The sequence below is a fragment of the Salvelinus sp. IW2-2015 genome, linkage group LG3, assembly GCF_002910315.2.
Source record: "Salvelinus sp. IW2-2015 linkage group LG3, ASM291031v2, whole genome shotgun sequence".
NCBI classification, from domain to species: Eukaryota; Metazoa; Chordata; class Actinopteri; order Salmoniformes; family Salmonidae; genus Salvelinus; species Salvelinus sp. IW2-2015.
Genome location: NC_036840.1, coordinates 29,429,343 through 29,441,474, shown reverse-complemented (window position 1 = coordinate 29,441,474; position 12,132 = coordinate 29,429,343). Strand labels below are relative to the sequence as shown.

Genomic DNA, 12,132 nt, shown 5'->3' with positions numbered 1-12,132 from the left:
GGTTCCTCCCAAGGTTTCTTCCTCCCAAGGTTTCTTCCTCCAGGGAGTTTTTCCTCACCACTGCTGCTGCTTGGAGGTTAAGGCAAGGTAACTGTCAAGCACTTGATGACAAATGTTATTGTAAAAAGGGCTATGTAAATAGGATTTGATTGATTGTTTCCACAAAGCACAAGTGACCTAACCCTCTTTAAATCAGCTAAGCAGTAGGCCGCAAGAGACAGCTGGGGTATCACTTTTGGACTGGAAATGAAAATGGCAGATTGTGCTTTTAAACATCTGATGCAAATGGTGCCTCTCGGCATTCATGGTTAAAAACGGTCTACTCTCTCTCTCCGTCTTTGGCAGTAATATTTGATTTACTTGTTCCCCTCTGTTCTTTACTCAGTGCGTTGACCATCTCCAACATCCAGCCCGCTTCAACGGGGAACTGGGAGTGTCGTGTGAGGACCAGCCGAGGGAACACCACCCGTACCGTCAAGATTGTGGTCCTGGAGAGCTCCGTAAAGGAATGCCCACCCGACAGAGTGTCCAACAACAAGGGAGACTTCAGGTGAGGGGATGCTACTTTAACTGTCACATGTTACGCTGGACTCGCTTATTATTTGTCGGTAATCTGCCTGTGAAATGTTTCTGCTAAATGTTTGTAGTTGTATTAATCTATTTTACGAATCTAATATATTCATCTATTGCATTAATATATATCTATTGTCTTATTTAATCAGGTACTTGTTTCATTTTAATGGGCTTGTTGAGGTAAACAAGTACCAGACAGTTATTTTTGGAACAAACTCAGCTCTGTGGCACCACCTAGTGGCTGAATATTAGACTTGTTGMTAGTTGCAAAATCTGGGTCGTATTCATTAGGCACCAACCTTACTAACCTGAACTTCCAATAGTTTAGTTTGTCCACTGTTTTGGTATGTTTTGCCACGGTGTGCACTAATGAATACGAACCAGTTGAGTGACTGTCAAAAGCATTTCATCCATTGAGTGAATTAGTAGTACTGGGAAGGAACTAAAGCTCTCCACAGTTTTCAATGATGATGTTGAGCTCAGTAAACCGCTGTTGCGGATAAGTAATCACATGTTCCTGGAACACATCATGTGAATCATGCCACCACATTGTGGCAAACCCACCCTTTTAAGACGTCACTCACTGTCACTCTGTTTCTCTCTCTCTTCTACTCTATTATTACATGTCTCGCTCATGTCCTCTCATTTCTCAAGTACTCTATAACTTGTGTCTTCTCTCTGTACCTCTCTTTCGATCTATAACTATTGTCTTCTCCTCTCGTACCTTCTCCTATTTCTATCTATATCGCTGTGCTCTCTCTCTGTCCCTCTCGTTTCTATCGTTATACTGTGTCGTCTTTCCCTGTCCCTCTCTTTCTATCTCATATACTATGTAGATCTTTCTTTCTCTGTCACCACTCTCATCTTATTAATCCATATCACGCTTAAATTACAATTCAAACCTCTTTAGTCTCTCTCTCTGGAACCTCTGGCTTCTTTACTCTATATCTCTCCTACTCACTACGTGCTATCTTCTCATGATACCTCTCTTTCTATCCTATATATACTGTGTCTTTCTCTCAGTCCGTACATCTCTTATCCGTATCACTATACTATCTGCGCTCTCATGTACCTCTGCTTCTCTATCTATATATACTGGTGTCTCTCTCCTGTCCCTCTCTTTCTATCATATATACGTGTACTCTCTCTCTGTCCCTCCTACTTTTCTATCTATATACTATGTCTCTCCTCTGTTCCCTCTCTTCTCTATCTATATACGTGTGTTCTCTCTCTGTCCCTCTCTTTCTTCTAGTATACTTTTGTCTCTCTCGTGTCACCTCTCTTTCTATCTAGTATACTGATGTCTCATCTCGCCTCTTTCTATACTATATATGTGATCTTTCTCTGTCCCTCTCTTATCTATTACTGTGCTAATATACTAATGATGTTTCTCCTGATCCCCTCTACTTATCAATCTCTATATACATTGACATGTCCTCTTCTTCTCAGTATTCATGTCCTCTCTCTGTACCTCTCTTCATGATATCACTGTGATCTCTCTCTGTCCCTCTCTTTCTATCATATACTGTGTCTCTCTCTGTCCTCTCTTAATCATCTATATACTATGTCTCTCTCCTCCTGTAACCTCTCTATCTTCCTATCCTATACACTATGACTCATCTCTCTGTCCCTCTCTTTCTGTCTATATACCATGTGTCTGGTCTCTTCTATTCTCTAATGTCTTCTCTCCCTTCTTTCTATCTTATATATGCTTCGTACCCTTTTCTATCTAATACTGGTGTCTTTCTCAGTCCTCTCCTCTTCTATCTAACGTATAATACATATGTCTCTCCTACCTCTCTTTCTATCTATATATTTCATCTCTTACCTCTCTTTCGTATTAGTATACTGCGTGCGTTCTCGTTACCTCTCTTTCTATCTATATACTGTGTCTCTCTGTACCTCTCTTTCTATCTATATACTGTGTCTCTCTCTGTCCCTCTCTTTCTATCTATATACTGTGTCTCTCTCTCTGTCCCTCTCTTTCTATCTATATACTATGTCTCTCTCTGTCCCTCTCTTTCTATCTATATACTGTGTCTCTCTCTGTCCCTCTCTTTCTGTCTATATACTGTGTCTCTCTGTCCCTCTCTTTCTATCTATATACTGTGTCTCTCTCTGTCCCTCTCTTTCTATCTATATACTGTGTCTCTCTCTGTCCCTCTCTTTCTATCTATTGTATTATTCGCTCCCCTCTCTTTCTCTTTTTTTTCTCTCTCGATCCCCCCCACCTCCCAGATGGCCTCGTACCCTAGCAAGCATCACAGCCTACCTGCCCTGCAACAAGCTGGCGTCGGGCACGGGAATCTACTCTGGCTCGGTGGGTGAGGAGCGGCTTGCGTGGCGGCGTTGTGACCGTGGGGGCCTGTGGGCRGAGGACAACTACTTCCGCTGCCAGTACCAGAAAGACGTGACTCGCTTCCTCTACATCATCAACCAGGTGACCATGACACTCTGTCTGACCATGTTTGATTTGCTCTCTTTGTTTGTCTTTTCTTTCTTCAACTTATTGTATATCTCCCGCCTAGTCTTCCCTCTTGATTTGTTATTTTTCTCTTTCTTTCTTTTGRCGGCGTTGTCATTCTTTTTGTCTTCCTACACTCAAGTGTTGTTTTTTGAAGCGTTCACCCTTGTGTACAGTCCTTCTAAACCTCTCCGTCTCTCTGTGTTCCAGATGCCTCTGAACATGACCAACGCGGTGATCACGGCCCGCCAGCTGCTCGTCTACACATTCGAGGCCGCCAACTTCTCAGACAAGATGGACGTCATCTTCGTGGCCGAGATGATCGAGAAGTTTGGCAAGTTTGCCGAGAAATACAAGGAGGTGAGTCCCGCTTCAGTCTCCCAGTCCCACCTTGTACCTCCTTTATGGATGAATAAGATGTTCATATAAAGAAGCAGACACACACACACACACACACTCGGAGAGGACAGTAACATGCACGGCCTCAGGCATAAGTGTAATGAGAGGAAATGGGGTCAGACCCAAAATAAATGTTATAAGTAGAGCTAGGTAATAGTATTTTTTAAGTGTGTGTTTACTGTGTGTGCAAGTGAGAGAGGTGCGAACACGCCACGCAGTGTATGCATCTCCAGCTTACTGCTGATACTTGGGCCCTTTATGTTATTCTGCTCCTCATAGTTGATACAGGGGCAACCCTGTCCTGTTTAAATCCGCAGAGGAATCYGAATGAAAGCGAATAAGCTAGGATCTGGAAAAAGGTATTTTTCCTGTCGAGCTGTGGGGGATTYCAAAGCAAGGCCGGGTCAGGTTTCTCTGTCTGTTGGGTTTCACACCTGGCAGTTTGCGCTCATTGGGGAAGGCTTTGAATGTCGCACCTGGGCTGCGTTTCAAGCTCGTAAAAGACACACCATCGTCCACTTACCCTCGCCTTAAGCTCTTGGGGGAATCCCCGCAGCCTTTGTCGTCGGTCCAAATGATTCGCCAAGCAAGGGAAGTTTGCAACGTAAGCCCCTCAGCCCTAATTTTTAATGGAGTTTACGAGTGTACAATTATGTTGACTTTGGGGCCTAAAACGCGCCATAATTCAATGTGCGATGATTGTACATCCGCTAAGAAAAGTATCGGCAAAACTTAAAACGTCAATATGGAGCTGTCAACATACAAGTGTAAGTAAAAACAAATCTAAATAAGTTAGAAATTGTGCTACTAATGCACAAACACATCTCATAAAAGTAATGATGTTTTTGTTTGGTTAGCTTTTAGAAATTGTAGGAGTAAAACATTTTCCTTCTTCAGAAGTAGCTAGGCAGGCTAACGTTGGTTAGGTAATTAATTTGCTAGCTATCATACAGTAGGCYTATATTAATAATGATATAGTTAATATAAGTAGACATGCAATCATAATTGAKTGTAGCGCATATAAAGCACCCYCAAGCTACCGGTGACTGYAAACACAATCATCGCGGGATGAACGAGTGACGAATTTCCGGGCAAGGGCTGTCCATTTAAAAAACATTCCGCCCTGCAAGTGTTTACTCGTCAGACGTCATGACACGTCATCGGAAGTGTCCACTTAATTTGAGGGCTGAGGGGATAGGGTGCGTCTTTTAAGTGTTTGGAACGCAGCCCTGGTCTAGTGCCCTGTGCCCTCCGTCAGCGCCGAATTCAGCTATTTCCAGGGCGATGATAATAAAGACTACATTGAGTGTTGGATAAAAAAACAAAGCACTCTATTGTTTCGATTGATAAGGCCTGTGTATGCGTGTGCCTCTGCCTGGCCCTGTGTGTATTTGCAGGTAACTGTGTGAAGTTCTGTGGTTTCTTTGTGTGTGTGTGTGTGTTAACCCTGTTCTGTCTGTCTCAGTTGGGGGACGTGATGGTGGACATCTCCAGTAATCTGATGCACGCTGATGAGCGGGTGCTGCGGCTGGCTCAGCGCGAGGCCAGGGCCTGCTCCCGCATCGTGGAGTGTCTCCAGAGGATCTCTGTACACCAGCTAGCCAGCGGAACCCAGGCCTACTCCACCGTAAGATCGCGCCAGATCATGAGATCCCATTACCAAATCCTAAATGGCATRGGGGTGTAAATGCATTGTCATTGGGAGATGGCGTTTTGTATGTGTGTTTATACTTTTCTCTTATTCCTACCGTTTGTTCCCAGAATTCCCATAACATCGCCCTGGAGGCCCACGCCATCAAGGCGAGCAGCTTCAATGGCATGACCTGCACACTGTTCCAGAAGCTGATGCCTGAACGCATCGCTCTCCGAGACCTGGGCCCACGCATCGACCTGGACGGCAACCCTGACCGCCAGCTCAGCTTCAAGTGTAACGTCACCAGCACCRTGTCCAGCCTCTCTCTTAAGGTCAGTACCCAGGAATGACCGTAAGAGACGCAATCAATCCAATGTGTAGGAAAAAATACTTTTTACAATCAGCACTTGTCAGAAAGTGCTTATAAAGTAGCCTGGACTGCAAAGAGCAAGCAGCAGCAGTCATCGAAACAGGTCCCTTTAGCCTTAACAATATATAGACTGAAAATGATGCATCATTCATTTAACATATCGCCATCATTGCCCCTTGAAATGTTTTATCAAAATGAGGTGTGTTGTCTTGAGGTTCACCCATAGCATAAACCTAAGAACAGCTTACCATATAACCATGTCTTTTCTAAGTAAATGCCAATTAAACAATGAACTGTAGACTAAAACGTTAACCAGAATCCCACATTATGCTGTACACTCAATCATACTTTTTTTTTTATCTCTACGGGACTAAATAAAAGATAAATTAAATAATAAATCCTCTCCTTTTCTCTCCCTAGAACACCATAGTGGAGGCGTCCCTGCAGCTCCCCCCATCTCTGTTCTCTCAGTACCTGGGCCAGGCTGACGACAACGTCTACAAGCTTCACCTGCTGGCCTTCCGCAACGGCAAGCTCTTCCCCTCCACGGGCAACTCCACCCTGCTGGCTGACGGGGGGAAGAGGAGGAACGTGGCCACCCCCGTTCTCCTGGCCAAGATTGGTGAGTCCGACATGGACCCCACTGTACCACTAAAGTATTAGATGGTGATTTTGTTCAAAATATTGTTGTGACTTATTTTAAGAGTGAATTTTGTGGTTTGGGCGAAGACTTTTGATTTCGGGATCCATCTGTAATACTAGGCAAGTCAGTTAAGAACTAATTCTTATTTACCATGACGGCCTTGGAACAGTGGGTTAACTGCCTTGTTCAGGGGCAGAACGAAAATATTTTTGACCTTGTCAGCTCAGGGATTTGATCTAGCACCCTTTTGTCTTACATTGGATTTTAGAAAAGGTAGTTAAAAAAAGGACCAATAAATAAAAGCACCAGGAATATGTTGAAGACTAACACTTCTCTCTCTCTCTCTCCTCTCTCTCTCTCTCTCTATCTCGTCTCACTCTTCTGCTTCGTGTCGCGTTTTAGCGCGGCTTCTTTTCTTCTTCCTGCCTCTTGATTTGGTCAGAGGGTTTTCCAGCTGCGGAATCAGCAGATCTGACGCAGCTTCGCGCAGGTACCATATGCTCTGCACACAGAACTGCGGAAGCAGTTAGTAGAGAGAGAAGCCAGTAGATCGGACGCCGTGCCCGCCTGCTGGAACTTCAGCCTGCTGGGCGGGCAGGGTGGCTGGCAGAGCGAGGGCTGCCGTGTCCTGCGGCACCATGACAACTTTACCACGCTCTCCTGTGACTCGCTCAGCAACTACGCCGTGCTCATGGTGGGTGGCCAGGGGTTTAATGGCCTTTTAAACTCAATGAACAAATGTGACTCCGGGAGACAGCATAAGGCTGTTTCCAACATTAGGGCTGTTTTCCTCAGTAAATGCAATACGCTTCTTCTTTTGTTTTCTTGCCATGATGCTTCTGAGTATTTAGGATACTGATATCGTGACAACCTTTACTTCCTTTTGAGACATTAGCCTTTTCAAGACGAGCTCAACATCTCTTTTCGGTTCACACGTTCTATAAACACGACCTGTTTAGTTTTGGCCCAAGCACGTGACAATCTCCTGAGTTGACGAAATTGGCTCATACCTTTTCTTCATGGTTTATTTGTTATTGTATGACACATTGTCTAAAGTGATGACGTTCTAACATTTTGATGTGTGTATCCCACAGGATCTTACTGGGGTGGAGTATTTCTCTCCCAGCATTGAGCCTCTCCACCCAGTCCTCTACGCCACAGCTATCGTCCTCCTGCTCTGTCTGCTGGCCATCATCATCAGCTACATCTACCACCACAGGTAACAGCTCTACCTGCTACTAGAATCTAATACAGTGTATACCTAGTGCATAAGATACCAAGTACACATCTCACTAGTAGTACGGTATCTAATATTACCAAATGATGGACTGTGACTCGCTTTCGGGTCGCAGCACAAGATTCGAGGCCAGACTGTTTCCTATTGGGTGGGTGACAATGCAAGGAAGTTTGGGGACCAATACTGTCCAGTCTCCACTAATATGTTCACCACTCCACGAGCACATCTCCACCACTCCAAACTCATAACAGATTTTGAATGAATCAAACATACGAATAGACGTGATATTTTATTCCCTGATATTKTTTTGCTGAATCTCACCGTGTCAATTCTGTGTGGTTGCGTGTCCAGGTCTGTCCGGATCAGCCGTAAGTTCTGGCACATGCTGGTCAACCTCTGCCTCCACATCTTCCTCACCTGCGGCGTCTTCGTGGGTGGCATCAACCAGACGCGTTACGCCAGCGTGTGCCAAGCTGTGAGTATTCCTCCCTACCCCCCACCATAACCCACTGGTGTGCCAGCCTATCTGCCTACCAACCTGCCAGCCAGACTGCCAACCTGCCTTCCCTTGCCAAAAGCATCTCACAATTATATGGGGATGTCAAGATGTTGTGGAGGAGGCAAAATTGCTTTTGGCGACATAGTGTGATTCCTGAGTGTACACTTGATGTTTCCACCATTAAATCCATGAGAAGGGTGGAGAAACGGGACCACATCAGCTGAAGGCAGTGTAGCACCCCCTGCTCATTTGCGCTGGGTTCTTTCATTCATTCATTGTCCTTAACACAAAGAGCCCAGCTGGTAGAGAACATCTTGGAAAATAACGGTTTGCCACCTAGAATAAAGGATATCCTACAGCTGGGCTCTACTTTGTCAAGGAACTTTACAAACTGACAATTAGTACAATAACATTTTATGAAGTGAGTTTTCAGAATGCGTAGTATTTTGCTCATAAATTATTAGTGAAGCATCTATGTAGTGCTTATGTAGAATTTGTGAATCCTCTATAAAGCCTTTATATAGTCCAGGCAATATGTGAACAAATCTTGAACTTTTTCATAAAATCATGATACTTGGTACACTCATACAGTTTGGCGCATTGAACATTTTCATAATGAAGTTGTTTGTTTAAAGTGGAATCTTGATCGTGACTGAGCTCGGTGGTGATTTTCTTTCAGGTGGGCATAGTTCTGCACTACTCGACCCTGGCCACAGCTCTGTGGGTGGGCGTGACTGCACGCAACATCTACAAGCAAGTMACCCGCAAGGCCAAGCACTACGAAGAGCTGGACGAGCCCCCGCCCCCTCCACGACCCATGCTGAGGTAAAATACTACAGTTCCCACAATGCACAGTTATGAAAAGGTTTGGTCATAATAGCGAGTCAGACTAACTGTTTAAGTGTGTGGACGAGGATCAGTTGAAATGCTGTACAATCACATTTAGCGTTTCTCTCCCTTTACAAGGAGCTGCAAATACTATTATGTGTAGATTATGTATCTTCTAGAAATATAGCTGTGARTTGTGGAGGGAGAGGGTTTGGTTTGTGTCGTTGGTTTAACACCCACCACATGGTGTCAGTACGGAGGCCTGAAGCACACATGCCACCTCTGCAACCAACTCACCACCAATTTGATCCCAAGCAGGTCCTACTCCGTTCTTTTTCCGCTACCTTTTCCTACCAGGTTCTACCTAATAGGCGGAGGGATACCGATCATCGTCTGTGGCATAACCGCAGCCGCCAACATCAAGAACTACGGTAGCCAGACCAACGCACCATAGTAAGTAGTGCCAGTTTACTGTCACATTGTATGGAKACCAATTAGTTAWTCTACTATAGTGTGTGTTTATGGAAATTGTTATGTTTTATATCGACAGAAGGCTTTGTGTATATATAAAACTAGACCCAAGAGAAATCGCTTTTTGTTTTCGACTGGCCAGAATGCGTGTGTGCGTAGCTTTATGTAAATAAGAAATATTTTGTGGGGGTAGGAAAAGTTCTGAGTCCCTGTGAAGTTCCGAGAGCCCGATTGGGGAGCGCTATTTATAGTGTGTGTCTCGGCACCTCACGTCTGCTGCCATTTTCCAAGTCTGTCGGTCTCTCTTTCTTCTCATTCTTCCTCTCTCTCTGTTTGTGTTCTCGCTTCTCTCTTTCTGTCTCTCTCTCTCGCTCTTTCTTTCCCTCTCCATTTCTCCCCCTCTTTCATTCTCTCACTTTATGGTGGCAGCTGTTTGGGTTGTAATTTGGAAATCTGGACCTGTATCTGTCTGAAGTCTTTGGAGTTTKATTAATTTGCAGCTACTGAGACGAATGGAACCCGCCCCGTGGAATATTCCAGAACAGATACTCTATTCCCGCTTTTCCCATTTTCAAAGAGACTCAATGCGTGCATGTGTGTTTTTTTAACTTGATTTAATGAGCTACGGGTTGAGTCAAACACAAAAACAATGTTGAAGTTGTTATAATTTAAAAAACGTTTGTGGACCACTTGAATGGGTGACACTTGACTCATCTGGCAAAGATTTGTCATGTCATACTTGTCTTATGGCTTCATTGCCAACATATGTTTTTACTGAATGCAGCTGATATATCGACACATCTGCACAATACATTTGTCTGTATGATATTGTGCGTGTGTACCACATTTACATAAATATTTACTGTATGTTTGTACTGATGCCTTCCCCTTCTGTCTTCTCCTCAGTTGCTGGATGGCGTGGGAGCCCAGCCTGGGGGCCTTCTACGGCCCCGTCGGCTTCATCGTCTTCGTGGACTGCATGTACTTCCTTAGCATCCTCCTCCAGCTGCGCCGCCACCCCGAGCGCCGCTACGAACTCAAGGAACCCGCCGAGGAGCAACAGCGGCTGGCGGTAGCGGGCAGCGATGCCGGAGACATACCGGCCACACTCCTCCACCTCCAGTCCCACGACGCCTCGTCCTCTACGGTGTCGGCTCCCCATGCCGTGTCCCTGTCAGCGCTGGAGAACGAGCATACGTTCGCACTGCAGCTCCTTGGCGCGGCGGTTGCTCTGGGGCTCTACGCGTCGCTGTGGGTGTTTGGCGCCATGGCCGTGTCCCAGGAGAGGCCGGCCGACCTGGTGTTCTCCTGCCTGTTTGGCGTTGCGGCGCTGGCTCTYGGTGGCTTTTTGATGGCACACCACTGCGTCAACCGCCAGGACATGAGGCGCCACTGGGCCCAGGCCTGTTGCCCCGAGAGACGGGCCTACTCGGCGCAGGAGGACGCCCTGCTGCCWCTGCCGGGGGCATCCACGGCGTCCGCGGCTGGGTCGGTTGGTAGGGGCAACGATGATGCGGCCAAGTGTGCCCATAGCAGCGCAGAGTCATCCTGCACCAATAAGAGTGGCCCCAGTGTGCGAAACTCCACCCAGGGAAGTAAACTGACCAATCTGCATGCAGAGGCAGCGCTGAACAAATCCTTGCCCCTACTAGCCCTGCCCGCCAATGGGGCAGCCATGCTGGACAACAGCCTGACGGAGCACTCGGTGGACAATGAGATCAAAATGCACGTGGCGCCCGTGGAGGTGCAGTTCCGSCCCAACAACAACAATCCTGCCACCAACGGACCCACGAGCCGGCATCACAAGAACAGGGCGCGGGCCCACCGGGCCAGCCGACTCACTGTGCTGCGCGAGTACGCCTATGACGTGCCCACCAGCGTGGACGGCAGCGTGCAGAGCGGCCCCCACAGGCGGCATCGCCACGAACACCACGACAGTCAGCAGGCGCGGTGCAGCCGACGGGCAGRCTACATGGCCTACAGGGAGCGCCACCAGAGCCAGACGCAACAGGACAGCAGCGACGCCAGCACGTCCCTYCCCCGACGCTCGCGCTACACCGACAAGGGAGGGGGCAGCACTAGCGCCCTAGGCAACGGGGCTATCGGAGTAGTGGGAAGTGGGAGTGTAGGATCAACAGTAGGAACAGGTGGAGAAGGAGGAGAAGGTGAGGGGGCTGGGACTTCTGCGTCCGTTACGAGTAAAGACAGTAGTAGCATAAAGCAGCCCAATAACACAGAGCTGGTGGACGGCCAGCCCAAGTCGTACGGGCTCAACCTGGCTACACAAAACGGCACGCTCAAAAACAATGGGCAGATCATGCCTATAATCAACACAGAGAGCTCGTGCTCAGCCAACATAAAAACTGGACTATGGAAACACGAAACTACTGTGTAGTGTGTTTTCTGCACCAAAGGCTGCATGTCACGTGCGCTCTCCCTTCAACTGTGAAATTTTTGTTTCTATCTTTGTTTTTTATGGTACAATGTTTCAAAAAAATTGTCATTGAAAAAAATATATCTTCAAAATAGTCAACACTATTTTGAGTTTGTGAACGTGTGRGTTTTGGATGCCACTGGTCTGTCTCTGTAGTAGACATTTTGTAAATGTTTTATTTTTATATCATTTAATCCTAATTAAATGAGTTTTGGACYTGAAACTGCATGTTCTGTGCCGTTGCCTAGTGTGTATCCACTGGCCTGGTTCTTTTTTATTTTCTAGTTTGTTTCAGTSTAATAAACCAAACGTTTCTAATTCCAGTCACGTAATTGAAAGTTTCTTATTCCCTTTTTCTCGGCCAACCTGTACTCCGACAAATTTCGAGAGGAGTACAAAGGTGAGTCCAAGCATCTTGGTTTTCAAAAGATCTCTCGCTCTCGGGAGCTACCTTGACAAGCTTGTAATTGGGGATTTGGTGAACTGTGTCCTCTTCTTTTTACACTCACCTGGAGAGTCAATTCTTTAATTGTGTTTGAGGTCTTAGTCTGGATCTAATTAATATATTTTTTTCAGCCCCG

General features: G+C 46.2%; 1 protein-coding gene across 1 annotated transcript in view; it reads left to right on the top strand.

Annotated features, from left to right (window-relative positions):
• LOC111980759 (adhesion G protein-coupled receptor A3) overlaps positions 1-11,874 on the top strand; it is a 69,050-nt gene extending 57,176 nt beyond the window's left edge. Inside the window, exons 8-20 of the mRNA XM_070435841.1 lie at positions 386-550; positions 2,812-3,013; positions 3,248-3,397; positions 4,902-5,063; positions 5,198-5,401; positions 5,860-6,065; positions 6,252-6,303; positions 6,618-6,776; positions 7,177-7,301; positions 7,671-7,794; positions 8,498-8,643; positions 9,004-9,099; positions 10,024-11,874. Of these exons, the coding sequence (XP_070291942.1) occupies positions 386-550; positions 2,812-3,013; positions 3,248-3,397; positions 4,902-5,063; positions 5,198-5,401; positions 5,860-6,065; positions 6,252-6,303; positions 6,618-6,776; positions 7,177-7,301; positions 7,671-7,794; positions 8,498-8,643; positions 9,004-9,099; positions 10,024-11,512 (3,280 nt within the window). The 3' untranslated portion in view covers positions 11,513-11,874. The remainder of the gene's footprint in view (positions 1-385; positions 551-2,811; positions 3,014-3,247; positions 3,398-4,901; positions 5,064-5,197; positions 5,402-5,859; positions 6,066-6,251; positions 6,304-6,617; positions 6,777-7,176; positions 7,302-7,670; positions 7,795-8,497; positions 8,644-9,003; positions 9,100-10,023) is intronic.
• Positions 11,875-12,132: the final 258 nt, after the last annotated feature.